Source organism: Neurospora tetrasperma, assembly GCF_000213175.1.
Source record: "Neurospora tetrasperma FGSC 2508 unplaced genomic scaffold NEUTE1scaffold_3, whole genome shotgun sequence".
NCBI lineage: Eukaryota > Fungi > Ascomycota > Sordariomycetes > Sordariales > Sordariaceae > Neurospora > Neurospora tetrasperma.
In genome coordinates, this window is record NW_009799101.1 from 3,683,645 (window position 1) to 3,710,571 (window position 26,927).

General features: G+C 52.4%; 9 protein-coding genes across 9 annotated transcripts; 6 read left to right on the top strand and 3 right to left on the bottom strand.

The window, feature by feature from the left end:
- Positions 1-188: 188 nt before the first annotated feature.
- Positions 189-2,724, bottom strand: NEUTE1DRAFT_110299 (uncharacterized protein; the record flags this gene model as incomplete). The annotated part of the gene is made up of 2 exons (XM_009852914.1): positions 189-2,054; positions 2,521-2,724. 2 exons carry the CDS (start codon positions 2,722-2,724, stop codon positions 189-191), a joined length of 2,070 nt encoding a protein of 689 aa, XP_009851216.1.
- Positions 2,725-5,418: 2,694 nt separating this feature from the next.
- On the top strand, positions 5,419-8,694 carry NEUTE1DRAFT_146595 (serine palmitoyltransferase 2; the record flags this gene model as incomplete). Its single annotated transcript, XM_009852915.1, has 2 exons — positions 5,419-5,698; positions 6,133-8,694. The coding sequence occupies one exon, from the start codon at positions 6,244-6,246 to the stop codon at positions 8,233-8,235; it is 1,992 nt and encodes a 663-aa protein (XP_009851217.1).
- Positions 8,695-8,921: 227 nt separating this feature from the next.
- NEUTE1DRAFT_117086 (uncharacterized protein) lies at positions 8,922-9,176 on the top strand (the record flags this gene model as incomplete). Its single annotated transcript, XM_009852916.1, has 1 exon — positions 8,922-9,176. A coding segment is annotated over one exon (255 nt), but the record flags the coding sequence as incomplete, so codon positions are not given.
- A 415-nt stretch (positions 9,177-9,591) lies between these two features.
- On the top strand, positions 9,592-11,647 carry NEUTE1DRAFT_82422 (uncharacterized protein; the record flags this gene model as incomplete). The annotated part of the gene is made up of 2 exons (XM_009852917.1): positions 9,592-10,942; positions 11,193-11,647. The coding sequence occupies 2 exons, from the start codon at positions 9,592-9,594 to the stop codon at positions 11,645-11,647; spliced, it is 1,806 nt and encodes a 601-aa protein (XP_009851219.1).
- Positions 11,648-12,019: 372 nt separating this feature from the next.
- On the bottom strand, positions 12,020-12,923 carry NEUTE1DRAFT_42678 (uncharacterized protein; the record flags this gene model as incomplete). Its single annotated transcript, XM_009852020.1, has 2 exons — positions 12,020-12,244; positions 12,363-12,923. The coding sequence occupies 2 exons, from the start codon at positions 12,921-12,923 to the stop codon at positions 12,020-12,022; spliced, it is 786 nt and encodes a 261-aa protein (XP_009850322.1).
- Positions 12,924-13,485: 562 nt separating this feature from the next.
- Positions 13,486-16,933, bottom strand: NEUTE1DRAFT_146597 (uncharacterized protein; the record flags this gene model as incomplete). The annotated part of the gene is made up of 4 exons (XM_009852918.1): positions 13,486-15,192; positions 15,254-15,307; positions 15,367-16,046; positions 16,857-16,933. 4 exons carry the CDS (start codon positions 16,931-16,933, stop codon positions 13,889-13,891), a joined length of 2,115 nt encoding a protein of 704 aa, XP_009851220.1.
- A 473-nt stretch (positions 16,934-17,406) lies between these two features.
- NEUTE1DRAFT_101034 (uncharacterized protein) lies at positions 17,407-18,527 on the top strand (the record flags this gene model as incomplete). Its single annotated transcript, XM_009852919.1, has 2 exons — positions 17,407-17,481; positions 17,562-18,527. The coding sequence occupies 2 exons, from the start codon at positions 17,407-17,409 to the stop codon at positions 18,525-18,527; spliced, it is 1,041 nt and encodes a 346-aa protein (XP_009851221.1).
- Positions 18,528-20,715: 2,188 nt separating this feature from the next.
- On the top strand, positions 20,716-23,037 carry NEUTE1DRAFT_82426 (uncharacterized protein; the record flags this gene model as incomplete). The annotated part of the gene is made up of 5 exons (XM_009852920.1): positions 20,716-20,758; positions 20,830-20,853; positions 20,917-21,063; positions 21,124-21,780; positions 21,838-23,037. 5 exons carry the CDS (start codon positions 20,716-20,718, stop codon positions 22,956-22,958), a joined length of 1,992 nt encoding a protein of 663 aa, XP_009851222.1.
- Positions 23,038-24,412: 1,375 nt separating this feature from the next.
- NEUTE1DRAFT_82429 (uncharacterized protein) lies at positions 24,413-26,211 on the top strand (the record flags this gene model as incomplete). Its single annotated transcript, XM_009852921.1, has 1 exon — positions 24,413-26,211. One exon carries the CDS (start codon positions 24,413-24,415, stop codon positions 26,135-26,137), a length of 1,725 nt encoding a protein of 574 aa, XP_009851223.1.
- Positions 26,212-26,927: the final 716 nt, after the last annotated feature.

The window sequence follows — 26,927 nt, forward strand, 5'->3', positions numbered from 1 at the left end:
CCCCCCCCCCCCCCCCCCCCCCCAAACTTTATGTGTACCCATCTATCATGTTTATTTATCCCCAGACCAATCCCATATCATATCATATACCCATTGGCCATCCATAGATGTACATCCCATTCACCACAGCAAAATCACCTTTCTCTTCAGCGTCTTACAACGGGTCATCGATTTGCGTACTCATCCACCTACTTAGGCAACTGCTCCTCCGCCGCCTTCGCCCACGTCCTAAACCACTCCAACGCCTCTGGATTCGCCACACTCGCATTCGTCTTCACCTTTAGCCCACTCAAAATCTGCTTAACAGCAACCTCAATCTTCTTCCCATTCCCGGTCCTCGGAATGCCCGCCGGTCCGCATTCCTCCACCACGCCCGGTACATGTCTAGGACTCAATTCGCGCTTAATCACGTTCTTGATCCGATCCCTCAGTTCCGAACTAAACGACTTGCCGGGCACCATGACCACAAAAAGGCAAACGGTCTCATCACGATCAAACTCGCGTCTGCGGCCTACGCACACCGCGTCTTCGACTTCAGAAGCAAAAAAGCGGGTGAGCACGTTGTAGATCTCGGCAGACCCGAAGCGGACGCCGGCGGGCTTGAGCACGCCGTCGGAGCGGCCCAGCATGACCAACGCCCCCGTGGACGGGTTCATGCGCACAAAGTCGCCGTGGTGCCACATGGTCGTGCCGAAGCGCTCAAAGTAAGCGGCACGGTACTTGTCGTCGCCTCCGGGGCCGAAGAAAGTCAGAGGTTGGCAGGGGAACGGCTTGAGGCAGACGAGATCGCCTTCGGAGCCGACGGGGTCGACAGGGCGGGGGTCGGAGGCGTCGGAGGCAGAATCGATTACGCTGATGGCCATTCCTAGACCGGCGCATTGGACTTCTCCCGCCCGGACCGGGAGAAGAGGGCAAGGGGCGCCAAAGAGGGAGATGATGTCTGTGCCGCCGGTGATAGAGGCTAGGTTGATGGTAGAGGGAAAAGCAGTGTAGACGAAGGCAAAGGTGGAAGGGGGGAGGGGGGCGGCGGTGGAATAGATGGCTTCGAGAGAAGAGAGGTCGAGGTTGTGGACGGGATCAATGGGGCGTACGTTGTTGGCTTCGAGCGTGGTCAGGTAGGCGGCCGAGGTGCCGAAGTGGGTTACCTTCAGGGAGGAGAGCAGGCGCGGGAGGGATAGGTACCCGTGCGGGCGGAAGGGGGAGCCGGAGTAGAGGACCAGCGAGGCGCCACATGAGAGCGAGGAAACGGACCAGTGGTGCATCATCCACGAGGTGGTGGTGTAGTAGAGCATGCGCGATCGCGGGGAGAGGTTAGAGTGGATGAGGAGCTCCTTCTTGTGCTGGAGAAGGGTGCCGGCGGCGGTGTGGACGATGGCCTTGGGCAGGCCGGTGGTGCCGCTAGAATAGAGGACGTAGAGAGGATGTGAGGGAGGAAGCTGGGCGAAGACGAGGGGCTCCTCTTTGGGCGAGCTGTGAAGGAACTCATCGTACTCCTCGGCCTTGACGCCCTTGGCGCGGATCTCGTCCAGTCCGGTCTCGAAGTTCTGGAGGCCCTTAACTACGACAACGAGCTCGAGTCCGTGCTTCTGCAGCGCCTCGACGACCTCGAGGGTCTTGGCCTTGCCGGACCACTCCTTGCCGTTGTAGAGAGTGGCATTATCGGAGAAGAGAACCTTGGGCTTGATCTGGACAAGACGGTCCAAGACGGCACTGACACCATTATCAGGGCTGATTCCCGTCCAGATGGCACCGAGGGAGGCAGCACTCAGTAGGGCGACTAAGGCTTGCACGTGGTTGGCAACGAAGCCAGCAACAACACTACTTTCCTTCACTCCAGCAGCTCGGAGGGCATTGGAGCATTGCCGGACCTGCTCTCTCAGCTCGTCCCATGTGGTTTCGGTAAGGTGCTCGTCGTTTTCAGTGGCGGTGATGACAGCAACATCAGATCCGTTGACCTGGGCATTTCCAGGGAACAGGAGGTTCTCGGCGAAGTTTAGTCGGGCACCAGCAAAGAAGTCAGGCCTAGGGAACATGGGCGCATTTTCAGGGAGCACCTATAGTAGTCGACATGGTTAGTCTATTATAAGAAGCACTACACAGGTCTTTCCCTTATGTGCTGATTGGCTCGCCGTGTTTATTTCCCAATAGGGGTATGTTTAGGGGTATAGAGGTTCGCCGAAATAAATGTTGGGTAACCCTGACGACGAACTGCGGCCATCAACATGGGCAAATGAGATGAGGTGAAATGTGTTCAAGCGACGCCCGTATGAGACAACAGTTCACCAACCCATCGCATCTATAGCGAGATATTGTAGACATCCTTCCGGTCGTACAGTGTGCTTCGTGAACCGGAAGTGGGGGCTGAACAAAGTTGGGGTTGCCCGGGGTTCCCCATCTGTCCCCCCCTTTCCCTTGACCCCGCGGAAAAGAAAATGAGACGGTTCTTGAGAATGGAAAGCATATCATCCACGGAAGCCAGCGGGATCACATGAAGAAGGACAAAAATACTTAACCACCCACCTCATCGAACAGCTTGGAATGCCTGATACCGGTAAAGTGCCATGCCTCTTCCCAGAAGGCGGTAACGTTGTCGACTGACCACTTGTAGAGGGAGGGATAATCGTTGAGCTGGAGACCGTACTTGGAGTTTACATGCTCAAGGAACTTCCACATCTGCGTGGACTGGGGGTCCGGATGTCTCCAAAGCTCATTGGTGACCGTCATGGTGAAGAATTGGAGATGATTAAGAAATATATCCGTTTTGATAAAAGACGCGTGAAGCGAGAATGAAGTCAACTTCAAAGAAAGAGATGCGTGGGTGAGGAGTGATGACGATTCGGGTTGTCGCGGGGAAACTTCCACAGTTGGGTCCGGGGTAACGGGGACTTGGACAGTTATCAGATTCCGATGGCCGAAATGGAGAATCTGGGGTTCGTCAATCTCGAAAAGAGGCTCTAACTGTTGCTCCTCCACTTTGCGTCCAATGCCCAGACCGAGAGTGGGAAACGCGTGGTGGTCGAAGTGTTGTGCGGTTAGGGTGGGTGTACGTGATCACCGAGGCTTCTGCTAGGTAGGGACGGTTGAAGGTTCCCGTCACCGTTACCGGGGGGGTCCATATTTTCGGGCTTGTAAGCTACCTACACAGTAGAGTGCTGGGTTCACAGACCATAGTAGCGCCGCAGTCTGCTGGTTCAATGCCGGGGCGGGCATGCCGCTCGAGTGCCAGATGCCGCCGACGATGGCCGCCAGAATTGCAGAATGCCACAGCTGGCTGGAAAGGCGGAAAGGCGGAAAGACGGAAATGGAAGAAAACTCGATGCTCGAGTGGCCGAGATCGTCCTCCTCCACCCCTCCGCGTTCCGATGGGATGGATGGCCCGAGGTTTGATAGGGACCCGTCCAAAGCCGAGTCTGGGCAAAGCTAGCTGCTACCTTGTACTTCTATGTACACTAGACATTGGAAACCGCTGCAGGTTCGCCAAGTGTTTCCCAAAGAGGTCTTGGGGTTGTTCCGTTGCTATTGTTCGACAGACAGTCTTTCGAGTTTGAAGAAACCAGAAATATTCATATTTTTTGACTTGTTAGATCCAGCTGGACAAGACCAGCTTGTCGGAGAGTTGTGGAACGGTGTGTGGTTCTGTTGGAAAAAGTCGAGAAGGTCAAGTCCAAACTGCGGAGGCGGGGCCTCGCCGCAGTACATCCCGGATGAAGAAGCCATACCTTGCTTCCATCTCATCTTCCATCCCGTCAATCAATCAAATCAACATACGTACCTTGCATAGACTCAGCTGTCGGCATCCGTGATACCCATCAGCTCGAGGCAAGCCGTCATCATGATTCACGTCTCACGTCTGCAGTGATGGTCCTCCAAAAAGGTCTCTCTGTCTTCCTTGCTGTCGGGGTCAGCCAATTGCCAACGCAGACAGAGAGACAAAGTCACGCGATTGTTAGCAGTGCTTCTAGCGCGGCACAGGCCGGTTGCAATAGAAAAGGCGGCTGCAAGTCTCATGCGGTCCCGTGTGCTGCAATGCAGGCTCTGCATCACCACATCATCGCCATCAAACCGCTTCAGGACAGGCCGTGATCGCAGACCTTGACCGCCAAACTACAAAAGAGAGAATCCAGCAACCTGCGACGAGCTGCGATCATTCCTTGCGAAGGGCGAGCCATGTTCCAGTCTCTTTTTGCCAAGCGTCCGAGGTGTCCATATCTTGGTGGAGAACCGCCATCACACCATGGGCGCATCAATGCAGCAGGGCTGTGGTTGACTGCTGGGGCTGATGATAATTCCGCCCTAGATCGTTGATCAGGCATCAACCCAAGGGCGAGAGAGTAATGTACATAGGCGATGCTGAGCGGGAGGATAATCCGTTGAAATTGGGCGTGTGGGAACTGGAAAGAGATGTGTGCTGTTCGCATCATGATATAGGGTTTTTTTTTCCCTGAGATCCCTTCATTTCCGAAGTGCTCGGTGGCAATGGTACACAACACATCGAGACACTCAGAGTTCCTTGCCTAGTCGGGAACAAGGTCGGCTGGTGATTGGCACATTCGCCGATGTGTCGCGCCTGGACAATTCCGTGTCCATGGTGCCTGCAGTGGCTCGAGGCGATCCCATCTCAGGAACGTACACTACTAATTGTCTAACATTGATCCTGTCGAGGTGCAGGCAGTGTCGGAGTCTTCCTGAGTCCGAGAGCCGTTGGAGTCTTGTCTCAAGCCATAACGCCGGCTTTATACCTTGACGATAGCTAGTAACGACCTGTCTATCACAGTCTGCTTGAGCAGAAGCCAGTGAGCCAGTTGGAAAAGAAACGTGCGAGCAAACGACACTTTGATCAGCTTCAAGAAGCACAAAGGCCGAGCAATTGATAAAAAGTCCCGTCATCGAGCACAAGACCACCAACCGATCCCACCGATCCGGAGTGTTCGGGAGATACGGAGGACCTTGGTTGGATGCGCTAACAAGTCCAGACTGCCAGTACTAAAGTACACGGTACACATCTCACAAGGGCGCGGCCGCATGATTCAGCGGTATCACGGTACATGACTGAATAACGCCAACAACAGCTCAAGTCTCCAATCGTTGCTCTCTTGTCAGACTCGCAGTGACTGGCCAAATTAACGTGTGGCTGCGAAGCAACGAAAGCAACACCGGGGAGACCGGGGTCAACAGCTCGCTGGCAGTGCCGCGCTCATTGGCCGTCCGCAATCGGGTCCCACAATTTCGGACGGCTGCGGTGGGAATATGGTGGACTGGGGTGGATTTTGTCGCTCCGACTTGTGGTGGGTTGTCTTTGAACCACTGGTGAGCTGCCCGCTGTTGTGATGCCTGTGCCCCTTTCCGCAATTCATTGAAATCTTCTGCCTCGTCCACTCTTTTCCCAGACAGCCGACGCCCTCGACTCTTCCAAGACAACCGTGACCTGTCCTGCACATCAACAAGGGGCGAGGGTGTAGCAGAGTCGTAAAAGGGCGACACTCGACTGCGACGACAAGCGCGACGACGTTCCCCTCTCTTAGTTTGCTTTTCTTCCCGCCGACACCGCCTACCGCTACCGCCCAAGAGGTTCCGTCGCGACCGCCTTTTTGTCTCCAAAACTATAATCGCTCGATCCAGTTTTCAATCTCGTCGCCGCCTTTGTACGTTGCTCTTGGAGGCTGTTGTACCTGTACACACGTCTTGGATGATAGGGCAGGTGAGTGTTTCGAATACTGCTTTCCATCTTCCGTCTCTCCCTTTTCCTCGCGGCGGAGCCAAGGCGATGGATAGGTGTTGCACCCAGGCGGTAAATGGACGGGAATGGTTGGAAGTGGAAGCTGCTCCTGTTGTACACCCGCAAGGGCATCTTGGTATCTGGGAGCCGCTACCACATGCAAGGAGCTTGATTGGACCTGCATTGGCAGCGCTGTGCATTGCCTGCGTCTCGTCATTTGACATGGCCATCATATGTTTCGAGCATGCGAAAGCGGCATACCAGCATAGCATCTCCACAGTTGCTCTGTGGTTAGCAGGAACTCCATCATTCCCAAATTGTTGCGATAACTCGTCTTCTCCCTTGGCTTCGCTCGCGGCCCGTCTCATTATCAAGTAATCCTTCTAGGCCACCTTGCTGATATCTCTCTATTACAGCATCTGTTGGAGTTAGCATTTGCGCATCGCTCTACCTCCTACGCGTCCTGAAAGCGGCGGTCGTCTGCTTGTATCCAACCACCTAGTTGCGCCCTCACTTGCGCCCTAGACATGCCCCGAAGGATTACCAACCCTTTTTCCTCCTCCTCCTCTTCCTCCACTATGCCGAACCCTGACAGGGCCGCCGAGCGAAGGCCGTCTCTGTCCAAAGCCACCCGCATCGCCCAGTTCTTCTCTTCGCCCAAGAGCAAGGATCAGCTCTCGGAAAAGCAGGCCCTCCAGGCCATGCAACAGAACCAGGGCGCCGGTACGGCGACAAGCATTTTGTCGCTGCCCTCCATTTCACTCTCCGAGGACCTCAACAGCCATGAGTCCACCACTCTTTTCCAGCCCCCCTCCCTCGAGGAAACGCTCAAGCGCCAACGCGCCGAGGCCCAGTTCGGTCCTCTGAACAGCCAGAGCCACCGCTACATTAGCACACACGATGGCAGCACTCTCGAGCCGCCCGTTGAAGACGAGCCCCCATATTATTACGTCCTCACTACTTATCTCAGCTACCTTATCCTAATATTCTTCGGTCACGCCCGCGACTTTTTCGGCAAGAGATTCGGCGACCAGAACCACTACAAGGCACTCCGGGCTCAGAACGGCTACGCACCCCTGAACGACGATTTCGACAACTTCTACGTTCGCAGACTCAAGATGCGCATCGACGACTGCTTCGCCAGACCCACCACTGGCGTCCCTGGCCGCTACATCACTCTCCTTGACCGCAAGTCTGATGACTTCAATCGCAACTACCAGTACACCGGTACCTGCACCGAGACCCTGAACATGAGCTCGTACAACTATCTTGGTTTCGCCCAGTCCGTTGGCCCTTGCGCCGATGCCGTTGAGGAGTGCGTTCGCAAGTATGGCCTCAGCGCCTGCAGCCCTCGCGCGGATACTGGTACTTCTGATCTCGCTCTCGAGGTTGAACGCGAAATTGCAAAGTTCGTTGGCAAGCCCGCTGCCATGGTTTTCTCGATGGGCTTCGTCACCAACGCTGGTTCCTTCCCTGCGCTCGTCTCCAAGGGTGATCTCATCATTTCCGATGAGCTCAACCACGCCTCCATTCGTATCGGTGCCCGTTTGTCTGGAGCGGTCATCAAGTCGTTCAAGCACAACAATATGGAGGATCTCGAGAAGCTGCTTCGTGAGGCTATTGCCCAGGGTCAGCCCCGCACTCACCGCCCCTGGAAGAAGATCCTTGTCGCTATCGAAGGTCTCTACTCGATGGAGGGAACCATGTGCGATCTGCCCGGTATTTTGGCTCTCAAGAAGAAGTACAAGTTCTTCCTCTACATCGATGAGGCTCACAGTATCGGTGCTGTTGGTGCCAACGGCCGTGGTGTCTGCGATTACTTCAATGTCGATCCTGCTGAAGTTGATATTCTCATGGGAACTTTGACCAAGTCTTTCGGTGCTAATGGCGGTTACGTTGCGGCCGAGAAGCACATCATCGATAAGCTCAAGGCTACCAATGCCGCTACCCTCCTTGGTGAATCGCCTGCTCCTGCTGTTCTGATGCAGATTCTCGCTTCGCTCAAGATTATTGAGGGTGAGCTTGTTCCCGGTCAAGGCGAGGAGCGTCTTCAGCGCATTGCCTTCAACTCTCGCTATCTCCGTCTCGGTCTCAAGCGTCTTGGCTTCATTGTTTACGGCCACGACGACTCCCCTATCATTCCCGTCATGCTTTACAACCCCGGCAAGATTTCTGCTTTTAGCCACGAAATGCTGAAGCGCAAGATCGCGGTCGTCGTTGTTGGATATCCCGCTACACCTCTCATCAGCTCTCGTGCCCGCTTCTGCGTATCAGCTGCACACAACAAGGACGATCTTGATCGCCTCCTTGCTGCCTGCGACGAAGTGGGTGACATTCTCCAGATCAAGTTCTCTACCGGTGTCGCGGGAGGTCTCGAACCCTTGCCTGCAGGTGTTACCCCCGAGATGGAGAAGGAGTACATTAAGGCTAAGGGCCAGGCTCTCATCAAGCCACCTAGGTGGAAGCTGGAGGACGTCATTGCACGTGGTGTCGAGGACGCCAAGCGGACACTGAGGTAAAATGCTCGTTGGACGATTGTGTGTGGTAGCGCCTGGCACTCACTTGAAAGGGCCGGTGCAATTGTATATATAGTACTAGGCGGCTAGGGCACGCTAACCATGTGCCTCCTCTTGGGAATCTTCTTTGCCCTTTGGGCATCATGAGGATGTCGATTGACATCTCTCTTTTCTTTCCTGCTATCGGCAGGATTTTCATGGTTTTAATGAGGGTATGCCAGGGATGGGCCTAATGTTTAAAACGTTCAAGAGAAAGCAATGGGACGGAAGCCGAATGAGCAAAGCATGGCCTATTGCAAAGGTTTGCTCATTTAATATGATATCAGCTTTGGAGTTGGGTTGGTTAGGGTGATCAACTGTACGAAAATGAATGTGCACAAGGGGGTCTTAATGACGCACAAAGCAATAGACCACTATAAAGGAAAGATCCTTCAATGTAAAAACATATCACAATGAATCATTACATATATTAACTCAACGCTACATAGATCTTTTGGTCTGTCTGGATATGTAATCTTGGACTGCTCTGGTGAGTGTGGTACAGGCAGACCACTTCATCCTCCTCCAATACTACCCCGCCTAAAACACGTGAACCCGCGCTCATCACCACTTTTTTTTTTCATCATGGTACGACGCGAGCTTCATCCATCAGCGCGTCGCATTTCCAATAGACTGGAGACTTGCGATGAATTGTGCAGCTTTTTAGGCATGAATCCGGATACTGCACGTGGGATTGTGTCTTGCAGCATCGTGCCTCAAACCTCGAAGTGCTTGCTCATCAAATCGCCTCGCTCGACTCCTCCACCTCGTCCACTATCTTCCACCTTGCTGTTAAACGACGGATTTTGCCTGATCGACAAGCATCAATCGAGATCGCCGATTCAAGTCGATCGTTAAAACATCAATTCAACTCTCACTCAGCTTTGCATCCTTACTGGCATTCTCTCAAATCCAGGACAGGCCTCTTCCGTTTGCATCCTGCGCCACTTTGACCTCTCTGCATCGCTTTTATCCCATTCCTCAAACCAACACCCATTTCAACCCAGAGCCGCAACCATGCCACCAGGGAAAAGGACCAGAAAGCCGAGACAACAAACCTTAGAGGCTTCCTTGGGTGAGTTTGCCGTCAAATCTATGGTACCCTTCCGAACCATTCGTCTATTCATTCCCCCTCATTCTTCCCTCACTCGTAGCGGATTTGACCAACCTCATTGACCTTGATCTAACAAAAACTCCCAAGGCCAACCAAGAATCAAACCCCCAACCGTCAAGAAAATATCTACCCGCAGCAGCAGTTCCAGTACGAGTACGAAAGGCAAAGAACCACTGGATTTGGCCAGATCCCCAGCGGCGACAGCCATGGCCCCGGCGCGACAGCGACAGCGACAACGGGAGGACATCTCCCCAGACCGGCAACTCCCCGCCTCCTCAGCAGTCTTCATCCCCAAGATCTCCACAGCCGAGGCCAAGAAGCGGACCATCGTCATTGACGACGACTCGGACTCTACTTCCGAGGCGGAAGACTACGGTGGGGCCGCGTTTGAGTATGACGACTTACCTGTGTTTTCGTCCCAAGCTGTAGTGACGGTAACACATAACCCCCGCGCTGCTGCCTCTGCTGCTGCTGGTAGTCGTGATCAAAAGGAGGTTATTGTGCTGGATGAGGAGGATGAGGATGACGACATGCCGCTGCCTACTCAGCGTACTAGAGGTGTGAAGAGGCAGATGGCGGCTGTGTCTGATGAGGATGAGGATGAAGATGAGGGGAAGCGTGAGGGCAACGTCAAGGAGAAGGCTGGGGTTGATGACGAGGGCGAGGAAGAGGACTCAGACTCTGACCGAGTTTTGTCGTCGGCAGTCAGGAAAAGGGCAACGAGGCGCGGTGGAGTGAAGGAGTCGAGTCCGACGAAGAAGAGACGGCTGATCAGGAGAGGGAATCCATCCTCGGCAAGCTCGGCTAAGGAGGAAGAGAATTCAGATGATTATAAGCCTCGTCGCCTAGGCAAGGGCAGGCTAAAGGTTGCTACCGGTACGGGTAGCTCATCTGCTGCCACGTCCTCAACAGAATCACGACCCGTTAGGGCCAAGCGTCGAGTCAAAAAGCCCATGACGGAGAAGGAGAGAGCGAGAGAGCTACTGAGGCGCAAGCGGGTGGGCGAACCTATCGATGACTTGGAGAACGTGGAGGAAGATGAGGACTCGGAGGTCGAGCTACCTAAAAGGGGCTACTACGACACAGACTCGGATAATCCTGCTCTTTCGGAGTTTGAGGACGAGGAAACGGACGAGGAAGAGATTGTCAAAGAAGAGGAGATGGAAAAAAAGAAGGGAAAAGGAAAGACGGAAACGAAGGACAGCAAGAAGACCAGAAAGAAAGACAAGAAGGGCAAGAAGCGAAGAGAGATATCCCCTGATTCGGAGGATACCGAAGACAACGACGAAAAGCGCAACGCAGGTTCCTATGAAGATGAAGAGATGCAGGATTTCATCTCTGAAGACGACTCCGACGCCCCTATTGGCGCACCCGACGAGATTGGTATCCCGCTCGAGTTCACTAGGCACGCACATAAGCCGCTCAAGGAACACTTCCGCGACGTAGTTGAGTGGCTAGTTCATTACAAAATCCACCCTAAATTCCCGGAGAAAACTGCCGGGTTGTATAGGCTCGGCTGGAGGAAGCTCGATGATGAGGTCCGTGGCTTGGCCCAGAGTAAGTTCGCTTCTTCGGCTTGGAAGACGGACTTTTACATGGCGTTAAGGGCCCGGCCCTATTATACTAGTGGTGAGACGCATGAGCAAAGTATTTTCTTTAGCAACTGCGCGGCGTGTGGAAGGAGCGGACATCCTGCAAAGTGAGTTGTTATGTCATTTTTCTTTTCCCTTTCTTTCCCCTCAAAACTAACCTCACCACCCGCCACCCAGATTTGAAATCGCCTTCTCTGGCTCCCCTTATTACAAAGATTTTTCCCACCCAAGATTCCTCGAAGCCGTCCCCAACAACAACCCCTCCCCTTCCCCCGATGACGAAGGCGGTGATCCAGATGAGAACGATGCTGACGGCAACACCATCCCCGCCGCCTCGCGACACTGGAAGATTGGCTCTGTATGCCACTCCAACGCCGAGACGGCCCACAACCTGCTGCACTGGCAGTACGCCCTGCTGGACTGGGTCGACACCCGCCTATCGGAAGACGGACACCTGGCTGCTGCTGCTGCTATTTCGAAAAAGCGCGAGGGTGAAAGCAAAGAGAAGCGCAAAAAGAGAACAACAAAAAAGAAGTATAAGCTGGTGGCCAAGATTGTGAGCGAGTGGGAGGCGAATGGCACGGTCAAGGCGCTGTTTCGCGAGTTTAAGGATATGCTGGAGGCGGCGAGGAATAAGAGCACGGCGGGGCCGAGGGTGCAGAAGAGGTGATTTACGTGAGGTACGGAAGGGATATAACTACCTTACCCCTGTGGGAGCCCAAGGAGACTGGTTGGGGGAAGGAGGGAATTGCCTTGCATGTTTGCGTTGAAGGCAGTGGGCGGCTCTATCTCGGAAAGGAGGAAGGAGCAAAGGCCCTTGTGGTGGTAGAAGTGGCATGTGGCAGCCTTGCTCAATATGCGGCCGAGTTTTTTCTTGCTTTGTTTCAAAGACGGTTGGGGAAGGACTTCATTTTCCTGACCTGTTTGGCCGCTCAGCTTTTACAGATACCTATTATCCTGGCAGTCAATTCGACACTAAACATCACTTCCGCTCTTTCCATTCCTATAACTTCACTCAACAACCATACTCTCAATCGCTTTTTCAAGGGCCACCAATAGCAGTAGTGATCGGACCCGTCTCAATGTAGATGCCAGAAAAGTAGAAGTCCTCCGTTGTATCGCCATACCCGTTCCTAGGAAGCTCCAGGACGCCCAAGTGCCAATCCGCACCGTTAGACGAAGTTGAGACTGAAACAGGGGCGACGACTTGCTTCAGAGGCTCGCCGCCCTCGGAGTGCCAGAAACCGACCTTGTTGGCGCTGAAGTCCTGTGTATCGTTGCAAAAAAAGACAAATCAGTTTCTACTCCATTACTAACATTCATGACGGACTTTCCGTTCAACCCAACCCAACCCAACCCAACGTAACAAATCGAAAAGGACTTACAATCTCATAAGCAACATTATGCCAAACCCCCGCCTTCCACTCCGTCTTCCACCCACTCCTCTGATTCGTCATCCATTGCAAGTTGGGATTACTTGTCCCTGACTCCCCGGAAATCCATCCACTCTTCAACTCGGTAAAATGACTTTCAAAGAAACAAATTTGATGTTCCCTATACACACTGGGCGCATTCTTGTCGCTCCTCATGATGCTGAAATGATAGTACACTTTTCCCCTGTTAATCGCTTCCTTGGTCTGCGGGATTAGTTCGATACGGCGCATGTTCTGCCCGTTCCAGTACGCCGTGTTGTCGAGCGTGAACCGGGCGCCCTGGCGGGAGCGCGTGTCGTTGGGGTTTTTGTAGGCTTCGGAGAGGGATATGTACTTGTCGACGGGGGAGGAGCCGTGGATGTAGTATTGGTAAGGACCGACTTGATTGGACCAGGACCACTTGTTGAGGTCCGAGGCAGAGGTGAAGTCATTGAAGCGGCCGTCCCAGAGGAGGGTGGCATGGGTGGTTGAAAAAGCCGAAAGAACAGCGGCTAGGAGAGTGGTTGACTTCATTTCTTTTTGTGGTTGAGATGTGGGTATGAAGTGAAGGAGAAAATAGTGTCGAGGTGAAGGGGAGGTACACAATATGGGGGGATCAGAGGGAGGTTAAAGTACATCTTTGGGGGGCAAGAGAGAGAGAAATGCGGGTGTTTGTAGTATTTAGGACTTGTGTTCACACACAAGCAACCTATGCATATGGTAGTAATTAACTTGCATTTTCTCCGAAGATGGATGTATCAAAGAGTAATATGGGAGAGGGAACAACGTTCCGTTACTGGAGGAAGAACAGCTCATGCACAGAGTTGGAGTGCAAATTGCGGACGGCAGCTTCCGATCTTCTACGTACGGGCGATATTGATCAGCAGGATCGATGCCCTCGCAGTTTAGCCTGTAATGATCTTCCCCCGGCATCAACCACATGGGGCTGACTATAGCCTATTGGAGGCTTCATGGAGATTCTCAGCCGTTGCGTGATTGATAACCTTGACTGCTTGATCGAATCCGGGTCAGGCTGTCAGAATGCATTGGACTGTTGTAGCTTTAGCAACCTCACGACTTTTACCTCGGAAAGCATGGCAAGTGCGATAGTTTCCTGTCTTAAACCTAGACCACTGTCTAAACTAAATTCTGATGAGGATTACTGTTCTGAAGATGTCACCCCAAGGATCCTGGAAGGAAAAATTCTTACCGAGACACGACGATCGCGTTGTGTGGCCCAGCACGTTAAGATGAACAAAGTGCGCGGCGCTGATGAACCATTACCCAGGCTAGAAAACCAGAGATCCCAAACGAAACGATAAAAGAAACCCAACTCGCTGCATCTTCTCATAATTGCCCGCTCTTCCGAAGGTATGACTGCCCACAACTGTAGCGTATGGTACGTATCCAATGGTCTATACTCCGTGATGAGTTGACATAGAGTTGAGGTCAAGTTCGACCAAACAATGTTCCAAAGGTCGAACGTTTACGGCAGGCTTTTAGTACTCCATGCCACCGAAGCTCTTGTTCCGGACAAGAGTTGCACGTTCGAGACTCGCTCGTGGAGGCTGATCGAAAGAGCGGCTTCGACTATGTACATTCGGTCTCGGAGCGGCATCTCCTTCCTCTACCGCACTGATTTCGTCATAGGTGACAGTAGGCTCGTCCCGAATGCGGTGAATGAAGAGGGCCGAGATTAAAACTGTGATACCACCGAGAGCCAAGACAATGGCAATACTGTGATCACCGGGCGTTCCTCGAGGTTTCTGAAAGAGGCGGAAAATGATGCTGCTTGCTACCGTAGCAATGATTTGCGGTGCGGCAATTGCCATGTTGTGAATGCCGAGGATCACACCTGCCTGATCCGCTGCTTCTTCATCATCTTTGCCCAGGTCGCTGTCCTGGTTTCCATCGGACGAGTACCCATCCAGGGTGTCGAGGCGACTGGGTGAAAGGCGCTGTTGCTGAGACCGCCGTTCCTCGTCACGCTGAGATATTTCAGCGCTGATGATTGCCCAGGGCGCCCATAGTGTCAAAGCCCAGGTGATGCCGACGAGACCAATGAGAACAGTGGCTGCTGTAACGGTTCGTACGAATACGGTACAAAGCATACAGCCAGTGAATAGTATTTGCGAAAACATCCAGGCACGGCGAAGTGTGAATCCGGGGATGATCAGATGACGGGTCCATGACCTCTGTTCGGGCTCGTAATCCTTAATTACTACTGCAGGAGCCTCGCCAGGGGCAACGGCCGTAACCATCGATTGGTCGTAGGTTGGCGCGATGAAGAATGGCAGGAAGATGTTTGTGGCCAGACTTGTGATGGCAAAAATGAGCAAGGCAAAAGTGCCAACCTGTGTTGCCCTTTCATACAACTCGTCGAGCTCCTTGTCAGTCATATTCGGGTTTTCTTCGAGATATGGCTCGGCGTAAATCTCTCCAATGTAGGATGAAGTATAGAAGAGCATGGGGAAGAAACCGATCCAGGCACAGAACTGGACTTGGCAGACTTTCTTGGTTTGCGGCGGCAGGCGTTTGATCGATGTGAAAATCTTCTTGAAGAAGGCAACCACCCCAGGCTTGTCCTTTGCTGGAGGTCCCTCGAGTCTTGGATCCCTCTCCTTGATGAAAAGGCAAGTCATGAGAACGGTTGTACCGAGGGCAAGGCTGGCAATACCACAGAGTTCCTTGAACTGACTATCCCCAAGCCACCAAAAGACTGGGGCAAGATTGGCGTATCCGGCGAGATAACCGCAAATATTGCCGATGCCTACGAACCTGCTGGCCATAGCATTTGCCATTTCTTCAAGGCGTTAGTAATCGATGGCGTCGATGTATTGGGGCTTTATCGGAGGAGTACATACCTTGCTGGTGAGTGGGCGCACAGTCAACGATGAAGGCGCGAATCGCTGCTTGGACTGGAATTGACAGGTCAGCAGGGCACATAGATTCAGGTCGGGGATTGCGAGTGTCATACCAGTATTGATGGCGAAATCAAGGATATAGATCCAGAGCACGGCGGTACAAATAATGCACAACTTGACGCTTTCGGACTGAGGGTCGGCTCCAAAGAGCCCGAGGATGCCAGTAACAATCTCTCGGGTCCAGGCAAGGAACATCAGCGAGAGTATCGTGGCGGCAGCACCTCCGAGCATGAAGGGCTTGCGCTTGCCCCAGCGGATGCGACAGTTGTCACTCATCATGCCGACGTATGGTTGCACCAAGGTTCCCGAGAGAGGACCAGCAATCCAAACCAAGGCCATCAAAGACTTGCTGATGCCGAGAGAGAGCAGATATGGAGATCCGTTGGACATCTCAACTGACCAAGCAATCTGCAGGCCGCCGATGCTGATGGTCAAAAGGATCATATACCATACGCTCTTTGTGGTTTGGAACTCGTCGGCCGAGTCGGCACCTTGATCGCTGGAGGAGCCATCCTGATTATCGACTGGAGAGAGCAGTGGCGACTGTTCGCCGACAAGGAATTGCTGATTTGTGTCTTCGCTCGCACCGTCGCGACGACCGGTACTGAGGCGTGATGCCGGCTCTTCGCGACGAGATTTGGGCTGTTCCGATTGTTGTTGATGGCCTTCGTTGCCTGCGGGGCGGGCCCGGTCTGGATGCTCTGCTAATGACGACGTCATGCGGAGATGTGGGCTATCGATGCGTTTGGGTGACCTGCGTCTCTCGATCGCGCGTAATGGATGCCTTTATAACGGCTAGGGATAGAGTATTGACGAGTCCCTCTGCGCTGAGCTGCTGGGAAATAAAAACGGTTTGTTGCGATGCGCAGTTGGGTCGGGATTGGGTTGTTGAGACGGGAGGGTTATGTAGGTCTGTAGGTAGAAGGAGAGAAGTTGGTGTGTTAGTGTTTGTTAGAGGAGGCAATGAATAAGTGCCCTGCCGCGGATTACACCACCGTGGTGGCCCAGTGCCCAACGAGCGATTCGCCAGAGATATCGAAATGTCCTTCGTGTTGAAGCTAGGTAGGTACTTACTGCTGCTCCACCAAACAACATGCAGTTAGTCTTTCAAACAACGTTAAAGGCGAATCTAAGGTGCAAAGTGATCAAATTGGGCAAGAGCTGACCAGGATGTTATGTAATGAGCAAACGATCAGTTCCCAACATCACACAGCTTGGTGCTCAGGCGAGCTTGTCGCTTGTCCGTAATCGTCACGCGGGCAAGTCAACGAATGCCACGAGACCGTCGTGATTCGATTGGATCGATTGCTGCGAATCTTCGACTTGCTGAATGAGGGTCAAATGAGGGGGAGACAGACACAGGGCAAGTCGCAGACCCAAGGTCGGACAGGAGAAGCTTAAAGGCACAGAAAGGGTCAACGAGATGGTCAAGAGAGTCTAAAAGAGGTCTAGACTATGAGACAGACGCACTAACAATTACAAGGCTGGGGCAGCACAGCCAAACCGAGCGATGAGACATTCATGCGACGAGATAGGTACGTACACCCACGTCGCCCGGGCGCCCGTCACGGTGTCAGCACGCGGCTGCTTGGCGATGAAGTCCGCAATAACAGCAGGCATCACCAAAGTCGTCGTCGTATATGATCGTCCATACCACAATCATAACCCACAAAAGCAACGCCAGAAGCCCATATCTATTGATCCAGATCAAGAGCTGGCTTGGATGTCCCCTGCTGCTTTTTGTCGTCCTCTCAGTCCTACTACCTTCGGTTCATCGCGGGTCTAGATTCACAATTATCATACGTTTCTTCAAGAAAGCTTGCAAAAGCTCGTGATGGCACATAGCATCTTAACCGACGTACTGGCAGCTTATGTTGCAACCGCTTGCGTGCCGTACATTGAATCAGCTTCTATACGAGGAATAGGGTCCCAGAATCCTTGTATATGGGAAATCGACATTCGGGCCATAAAAGGACAGCATCTGTCAAAGGTAACCAGTCTCTTCGTCAAGCTGCCTTATCATTGTTGCCCTCCCTGGACGGCCTCAACTAGAACTTCGATCCGTCGTCTTCCCCCCACCCCACGTCGCAAGCATGGTCGCCAGTCCCAAAGCTAAGGAGGCAATGCCGGCTCCCGCCTCACGACCGGCGGCGGCAGGGGGGCCGCCAGTCCCGATCTCGGCCCCGCTCACTGCCGAAGCTGCAGGCAACTTGGGCATTCTCCTGCTTCGCATTGGCAACAAGCACAGGGGGAAGATGCCGCCGACGATACGGACGATACTGCCTCCACCATCGGCTCCCTTCCCTCCAGCACCGCTTCCCTCTCCCAGAGCATCTTTGAGTATCGTAAAATTTTTGGAAGGACTTACCACAGCGACGTTGGCAATGCTGAAGCATGGCAGCCCAATGACGCGCGTCACGCCGAAGCGATGGACATCTTCCATCACTTGAACACCCTCATCCTCTCCGGAAAGCTGTATACCGCCCCACTTCCAAAGAAAATCCAGAAGGCCGTCGACATTGGAACTGGCACAGGCATTTGGGCCTTCGACTTTGCTGACGAGTTCCCTGAAGCCGAAGTCATCGGCACTGACGTCTCGCCCATTCAGCCTACCTGGGTTCCACCCAATCTCAAGTTCGAAATCGATGACTTGAACCTTGAATGGACCTGGCCCGACAACACCTTCGAGTACATCCATTCACGCAGTTTGATTGGTGTAGTCGAGGACTGGGAGGGGTTCTATCGCCAGGCTTTCCGTTGTTGCAAGCCGGGCGGTTATGTTGAAGATGTTAGCAACTCCGTCATGGCTTTCAGTCTGGATGGAATTGTGAAGGAGGGCAGTGCCCTTGACCAGTGGGGGAAGGTCTTCTTTGAGGGCGGAAACAAGTTCGGAAGAACCTTCAAGATTGTCGAGGATGACATCCACCGAAAGTGTATGGAGAAGGCTGGCTTCGTTGATATTGTCATCAAGGACATCCAGGTGCCTGTTGGCGCTTGGCCCAAAGACAAGACACAACAGGAACTGGGAATCTGGGCCAAGATGGCGCTGGAGTCAGATCTTGAAGGATACGTCAATTACATCTGGGGCGTTGTGCTGGGCTGGACTCCTGAGGAAATCAGCACATATTGTGCCGCGTTCAGGAGAGAGCTGAAGAATACCAGAATTCACGGCATGTACACGACTCGCGTCGCGTACGCACGCAAGCCAGAATAGTTTCAACAATAACCTAAATCAGCAGTCAGAGTAGGAGGTGACCTAAGCTTGATGTGGGCGTACTTTGCGTTCAGTTCGTCCATAGACGGCCATCCATACTGGAGCGAGAGAGCCAACGAACGTAGCAATTTGTACTAAATCGACGCATGATAATGAGCTGGTGTAACAAACAGATGGTCAGTTTGGGAATCAATGTTTTATTTGCAAGCCGTCATCAACTATTCCACAACTCGCTCATTCGGACAGTGCGGCGTCAAAGCGTGAAAGTAATGTCGTAAGAGGGAGGAGGGACGACGGTGCTCTCTATCTCAATCCTATAGCAATCCAAGACAAGATAAGCACGAGGCAGTAATACATGCGCCTGACATGCATATCCTGCAGGGGACTGTGAATGTTTTGCACAGTATAATGAAGCAGAAGCGAATGATGGAGGGCAGGGGGAGACTTCGATTTGTTCTCGATGTTTTGCGCCGCCGCGCGCTAAGGCCGGCAGTCAATACCTAGGGCTAGGCTTTGAATGTGTGCAGTCAGTTTGACAGTCTCCTGTCGTGGGCAACCATCACAAGTCCCTTTTGGCGGGAAATGCAGTCTTGATGTTTCGTTCTGGGCAATCTTCAAAACTTTGAAAGTTGCAGGGAGATCCCCAGCAAGAGTGGTCACGCTCCGGCAATTGCGGACTAAACTACTGAATGTATAACAGGAATAAATTGTTCACATAGTCAGCAACCCTATACACGCAGTATGTCATGTTCAGTTTTTTATTTTCCACCTCGACTACAATCTAATGTTGGCTTTTTTTATTTTTCTCTTATTTTTTCTTATTTATTTTTTTCCCTTTCGGCTTGGCTTGGTACTCCTAGTCTATTGGAAGACACTTAAACGGCTTTGTCCTGAAACCTACATAGTTAAAATGGAAGGTTAGGTATAGCTCGGAAAGCCATCAACACGATGCACTTTCCATCTTCCAGAAAGAGCATATTCAAGGTTAGTTCACGCTTTGGTCATATCATGAAGCGAGTGATCAGACAAAAAGTCCTAGGGAAGCTGGCTCGGGGGTCTCGAGCTAACAAACAAACCAGTTAGCCAGTACATATTGGACTGTACGTAGGATTGTGGACCGGCATCATGTGGAGACTCAAATGGCCGCAGATATGGAATGGACTCTGAAACGTGAAGGTGGAGGGGTTTCCGACTCCGGCGAGACTGGGTTGGGGTTTCGATGTTCAAGTCATGGTGATCCCCCACATCAGAGTTTTCCGGCTCGACTTTACTCGTGGTCGGAAAGCCGCAAGAAACCTCCTGACACCTCAAATAAACCACATGTGCGCTCTTGACATCCATACTCAGCGATTCATAGACACCGGTTACAATTGATCACTTTTATATGTTGGTAGGAGCTGAGGTTAGACTTGTCGTTAAGTTGTGCTCTTGTCCAAAGGCCGTCCACAAAAAATTCGGGTTACATTGTGTGACTCTGCGGAGCTCGAAGCATTTGATGTCGCCAACTTGAGCCCTTTGAGCAATTGATTTTTGGTGCAGATGTTGTATTTTCTGGCTTCACTCTTCACAAATGTGAAGAATTCCTCAACGAAACCCTTGCAAATAACTGGATGTAACAAACATTTGAGCGTCTTTCCCTGAAAGGCCGCCATAAATTTCTTCATTGATTGAGTTCCCCTTTATCGGCACAGGCTTTGACTCCTCGAACTCTCTATATGTAGTGTGATCTCTACACTGTACCTCTCTAGTGTATCTCGTATGTAACCGACCGCAATGCAGTTAGGATAGGATTGCGGATATCAGTGATCAGATGCCACATGTCCAATCAAAGCTCTCTTCTTGCCAAGCACAGACACCCGGTCCCTGCCCCGCTATGCACCAGCCTGAAAGCGCGACCCAACAGCGGGCACGCCTTCAATCTGTCCAACTTTTGGCGACTCTGGACAAACACCAACAACATCTGGACCAGCATTCCAAGGAATAAGGTCTGATGTCAAGACCGTCGACCTAGACAGCTGTCATTTTCACATCTACAATCAATCAAAGCTTTCATGGTTTCGCAGCACCTTCGCCGCTGCTCTCCGTCGAGCTACATTTACTTCTCTCCCCGACTCGCCGCAGTCCGGGCAACTTGCGCCAAGCTCGAAATCACCAGTGTCGCCCTACAGAACACCACCACAACCTTACGATGCTCTCCGAGGTGATAGCTGGCTCCCTGGCGGAGCTCGCAAGTATGTTCAACTTTCCTCTTTGCGCCAAATTTGGCCCCTACGGATCGATACTAACGTGTGATCGTGTCCAGAGAGAGATGAAGAAGACCCCGGGGGTAAGGCCAATCCACCTCTTGATGTACAGCGCTTCCAGAGAGGCTAACGAGACGCAACAACAGCCGAAAACCCGACCAAACAGGAGATGTACTCTGCAATGGCCATCTTCATCTTCATCTTGCTTCTCATGACAGCCTTCTTCACGAGTTATATCATGCAGGAGAGGAAGATTCAGGCTGTGCACGAAACCGTTGTGTCTATCTTTGCCGGTATGATGCTATTCCCAGACCTGCCGTAGCCATACGCTTACTGACACCGACTCTCATCAGGTATGGTCGTTGGTCTCATCATCCGAATCTCCGACAGCGACAACATCCAAAGCTTGCTTAGCTTCAGTCCGCAAATCTTTTTCAACCTTCTGCTACCTCCGATTATCCTCTCGTCCGGCTACGAATTACACCAGGCGAACTTCTTTCGGAATATTGGCACAATTTTGACCTTTGCTTTTGCTGGCACTGCAATATCGGCTGTCGTCATCGGTGTGCTACTGTGGTTGTATACCAGGATCCCGCTCGAAGGGCTGGAGGTGACCTTTAGAGAGGCAATACAAGTTGGTGCGTCTTTGTCTGCCACGGACCCCGTCACGATTTTGGCAATCTTCAACTCCTTCAAGGTCGATCCGCAGCTGTACACGGTTATCTTTGGCGAATCGATCTTGAACGATGCTATTGCCATTGTTATCTTCGAGTCGGCGCAACATGCGGAAGGAAACGGACAGCGAATCGGCGTAGTCAGTATCATCCATGGTATTTGGTATTTCTTGAAGGAGTTTTTCGGCAGCTTGGCAATTGGATCTGTTGTTGGCATTTTGGCTGCCGTACTTCTCAAGTTTACTTACCTTAGGCGGTATCCCAAGATGGAGAGCTGCATGATTGTTCTGATTGCGTACTCGACCTATTTCTTTTCACAGGCCATCCAGATGTCCGGTAAGACCTGCCACTCCTTATTTACATTTTCCAGGACAAATTCTGACCCCGCAATAGGCATCGTGTCGCTGCTCTTCTGCGGCATCACACTTAAGCATTATGCATATTTCAACATGTCACGCCGGACTCAGCTGACCACCAAGTTCTTTTTCCAAGTCCTTGCTCAGCTATCTGAAAATTTTATCTTCATTTATCTTGGCTTGTCACTATTTACGGAGAAGAACTTGGTGTATCAGCCTCTTCTGATTATCATAACAGTCCTATCGGTATGCGCAGCAAGGTGGCTGGCAGTTTTCCCTCTGTCGCGACTCATCAACTGGTTCATTCGATACAGGGCTCGGCGCCATGGCAGGGAAGCTGCTGATGTATTGCCTTACAACTACCAAGCGATGCTCTTCTGGGCAGGCTTGCGTGGTGCCGTCGGTGTGGCTCTTGCCGCAGCGTTCACTGGCAAGAGCAGGTTCGCCTTGCAAGCGACCGTGCTTGTTGTCGTTGTGCTCACTGTCATTATTTTCGGTGGAACTACCGCCCGCATGTTGGAGATTCTTGAGATCAAGACTGGTGTTGTTGAGGAAATTGACTCAGATGACGAGTTCGATATCGAAGCCATCCATGGCGGAACTTGGCACAAGCGGTCAGGCACGGGCATCGGGTTCAGCGCCCCTCGTAGGGGGTCAACCGTGCCATTGGGGAACCTCGATTCGGAGAGGAATGGAAGTCCCGGTAGCAGGAGCGGGTGGGCATCTGGACATCGATCCCCGAATCCCATGCCAAGAAGACAGTCGAGCCGTCTTGATGTCAAGAACGGCAACGACCATGAGAGGGTGGATTTACTGGGAGTCTCAGGGAACAATACCGACTCGGAGATTGGTAGTGATATCGACACGTCAGATTTGCCACCACCCGCTCCCAGAAGGAGACCGAGTCCGATACCGGGAGGTGGAGATGCGGATCTGGAAGCTGGACCTGGCGAGCGTGGCAGCGGATGGAATAGATCAACTTCTAACAACGAAGGTGGTCAAGGTCTCAGTGCCACAGCTGCTATTCGACAGCTCTTTAGCAGCGAAGATCCAACGGCACTGTTCAGACAGTTTGACGAGAACTATATAAAACCGAAACTCTTATTAGACGGAGGAACAGGAAGGGGAGGACACGGTGGTCCCTCGGGGTCTGGCTAGGAGCATAAGGCCTGACTAAAATATGTCGTGAGTTGTTACAGCGAATGAAATATATCATGTCTACTCACCATGTGGTGACTCTATTAGTCGAGCACGCCAGTGTCTCAACATCCCTGGTTCCCGAGGGCAAAGGAGTTGTTCAATAACGGACACTCTGACTTGATTTGCGATGTCGACTCAACTCATAACGATTGGCACTGTGCTCTCGAAGTAGTGTAAGCTTAGCTGGAGTTGTTCTTTGTGTGGGATACGCCTTGTACGAATTATTGTGAACCCAGACTGCGCCATTGGGATACGCAAGCAGTCTGACGAGGCTCGAACCTTGAACACCTACAAGAACAAAGCCACGGCGTGCAAGTAACACACAACTAGCGAATCACAATCGCGGATTCTATCCCTTACTGGTAGTAGCTGCAAACTAGTGTAGTGTATGTATTTAGGATTGGCAATTATGCCATTTTCGTGCCTGATCAACTCGGATGATTTTACCGTTGGTGATTGACGAATGACTCGTTTGCTAGCAAGAATCTCCCTGAAAGTCCGTTTCAATCGCATGGCCGCGCGTTACGCATCCAACCGACTCGGCGAGGAGACGCTCGGAAAGATTTAGAACCTGCACTGCCTCGTTTTCGAAAAATGTCCAACAGCCAATGGAAATCCATTCTGCCTTGTGAAAGGATCAACATCAGCTTGAAAGTCTTGCCGCTCCCCATCCTGGAAAAATAAAATAAAGTGCATACGCGGAAAGGTAGAGCAACTGACACCCGCGGCCAACAAAGTGATAGTATGACATGATTGGAGTGCCGCTGGCAACGTTGACGTTCTCTGCAAGGCCCCGTTCTTTGGTGTTGCAGCGCCCCGGGCTCACTGTGCATTTCTGGTGGATCCTAGTCACATTCCTCAGCCTGCAGGGAGCTCCAGCCCTGTTGGAGGAGCCACCACGACCGGGAGAGTGGGGTGTGGGGTTCCTGCCCACTTCCTTGTAAACATGGAGCTCGTGGCCTGGAAGGAATCCCGCTTGGCGTTTGGTCATCAGGGCAGATTCGGGGACGGACAGGGGTTGGCGGGGCAGCGTCTTGGAACTCCATCTGATCTTCTGGACTTCCTTCCACATACATTACCTCTACTATGACTCCCTTTCTCCATTGTTCATCTTCTCTTGTTTGCGTTTCTTTTGTAGATTGGGTCTTTTGCTCATTGTTACCAAGACGAGCTGGAGGCTACTTCACCTCGAACACGAGACTAGGTTTACACCAAGTTTACACGCAGTTATTGCGCCTGTCAGGATTACATCACTCCCGGAAACTTATATCACCTGTCGATACCTATAGGGGCACTTCCAGCCATCGAGTGAATCAGACAAAGCAATACCGCGTCGAGGAGAGACATAGCTTTTCTGCAGGGATCACTGTAAGCTAGTACCCGAGACAGCTTCATCTCCTCCCCAACAAACGATGCTCGACGAAAACTTTCCCACCTTCCGCTCCCGCCCGTCCCCGGACAACCCACTCTCTTCCATCCTATTTTTTACACAGAACGGCGCCGATCCTAGCCCCGAGTACATCCTCCGACGGGCCGACCCGGCCCTCCCGTCCTCGCGCAACAAGTATGCCGCCGCCCTCTGCGGTCCGTTGAACGCTGACGTCGTCTACGCCGAAGTCCTCGTCACCCCAGAATGGTCGCAACCCTCTATCTCGGGCGCCGAGATGCGCGCTCAGGCATTGAACGGCGCACCGCCTGCCCCCGCGACGGCGCTGGCCCCAGAAACCTTTGCCATTCAGCTGTATAATCCGGACTCGACCGTCGCAATCAAGATGGTGCCGGGCACGTGGAATAAGACTGACTCGTGGGAGTTTGAGCTACCGGTCCAGACGTTCAAGCAGCCATCGGCCAGCGAGCTGGACAGGGAGAACGGAGGATTGCCGCCGCCGGACTTGATGCCAAGGGTCATGTTCAGATGGAAGAAAGACAGCAAGTTGAGCAAGGATATGACGTGCTATATGTGCGGAACGAGCCTGGGAGGGAGGAGGAACAAAGAGCCGGATATCACTATTGCCATGTTCAAAACTACCACGCGCAGGGATGGGGAGAGCGTGATCACTGTCTACCAGCCGAATCTACACCGGGTGGAGGTGGAGGATCGCAAGGGGCTGGAGCTCATACTGTTGCTGGGAGCCGAGGTGATTAAGGACTTGTATCTGTCGCCGAAGGCTGATGTCTTCAACGTTGGAGGAGGGGGCTCCCCTGTCGGAGTAGCGGGCAGGAGGAAGAACTCAAAGCCCACCAGCACGCCACCAGGAATGCCCATCATGTCTGGTGCTGTGGCGACCAATGGTGGTCCAGCAGGGGCAGGAGGACAATTTGTTGCTACGAACGCGATCCGCCATCCAGATACTATACCCGTGACAGCCTCAAGCGCGACAAACCTTTCATCATCAAAGGCAAATATCGATGCCGAAACGCAACGGCTCAAAGCAATGGTTGAGCACGAGGAACAAGAGCGGGAGAAGCGTGAACGAGAAGAGCAACAGCGCATTAAGAGGATGCTCGAAGAAGAAGAACAGCGCGAACATCAACGAAGGGAAGCAGAGGTCGCAGCCGAAACAGAGCGGTTACGTAGAGAATACGGAATGGAAGGGCAGGAACTCCCATCGATCGTCCACTCCCCTCCAGCTGTTCAGAATGGAGGCACGTTTAGCAGCCCTACCCTCCCGCCACGGCAAACCTTCCAGAATACACAACCTCCGCCGCACCTCTTCCAACAGCCAAGCCAGGGCCAGCTGTCACCTACCACAAACTGGGGAGCCACACCCTCTCTGCCTCCGCGGCCCCTTAGTGTTGGTCCGCCGGGGGCGCATCATGTTAGTGGGAGTAGCAGTAATAGCAGGCCAGGACCATTTCATTGTGATAAGCTGAATAAAGTGTGGAATGGCGTGGTGGTACCAGCTCTGGATCGTGGTTCCGGAACTCCGGGACCTGGTAGTTCGGGAAGGAGACGCAGCAGCGGTGCACCGTACTTATCAGCGGATCAATCGAATGGCAGTGGTAGGTACGGGTACAGCCAGAGTTCTGCTGGTCTAACTGGCGGGAATGGGAGCGTGGGTGCAAGCGATAGAGATGGGGAAAGGGACAGAGAAAGGAGTAGGAAAATTGCCAAGAAGAAGAGTGCGCTATGGTAGGCACCTCTTGAAAGGGTAGTTGATACAGGATGTTTAGGCATGCCATGCCTGGCTTATAAATGCATAATCACATCTGGAAGGAGTTGGTAGGCGTACTGTAGCATATTTCACCCATCTAGACCATCACTGGCGCGGTCAAACGTGGATTTGTTTCAAGAGGATCTGCTATCATTATATCATGACGGCTTGAAGATACTGCCAGAGGCACCAGTTTCCGTATAAATTGTTGGCCCTGTTTTTCTGTTCTTCTCCTATAACTGAAACTGACATTCCTTTTGAAAGTAAGCGTCAGATCTCATTGCCTTAAAGACATATCAGGGCATTATAGGAAAAGATAAGATGTTGTCCCTTGCGAGCCCGTAACTTCTTACACTACGGGTGAGCCTGGCTGGCACCGGGATCGTTTGGAAACGTGGATGGAACAAAACAGGTGAAACACCTTACCGACGCTCGAGCTGAGTGGACGTTTGATCAAAGCTTCATACTAGTGACCGGGCTGTTTCATGATGTGCACCATGATGCGATGGCTTCTGGGGTATGAAGATTGTTACTAGGTAGTGTTTCCCCTGGTCGGGCCTACGCAAATGGTCTCGTGCTCCCAACCCACATTCAAAAGAGTAAGGTGGGTTTTGAGATACTACTGCACGGGAGGAGCATCAGGTAATGGTTTACACAGAGAGACTACGTTGCGTACATTCAAAGAACCTTTCTGTTCGCGTCTACGCAGGTTGCTTGCCACGTCCGTCCCATATCTCTCGAATCTACCCGTTCCCTACCTCCATACTTCTGC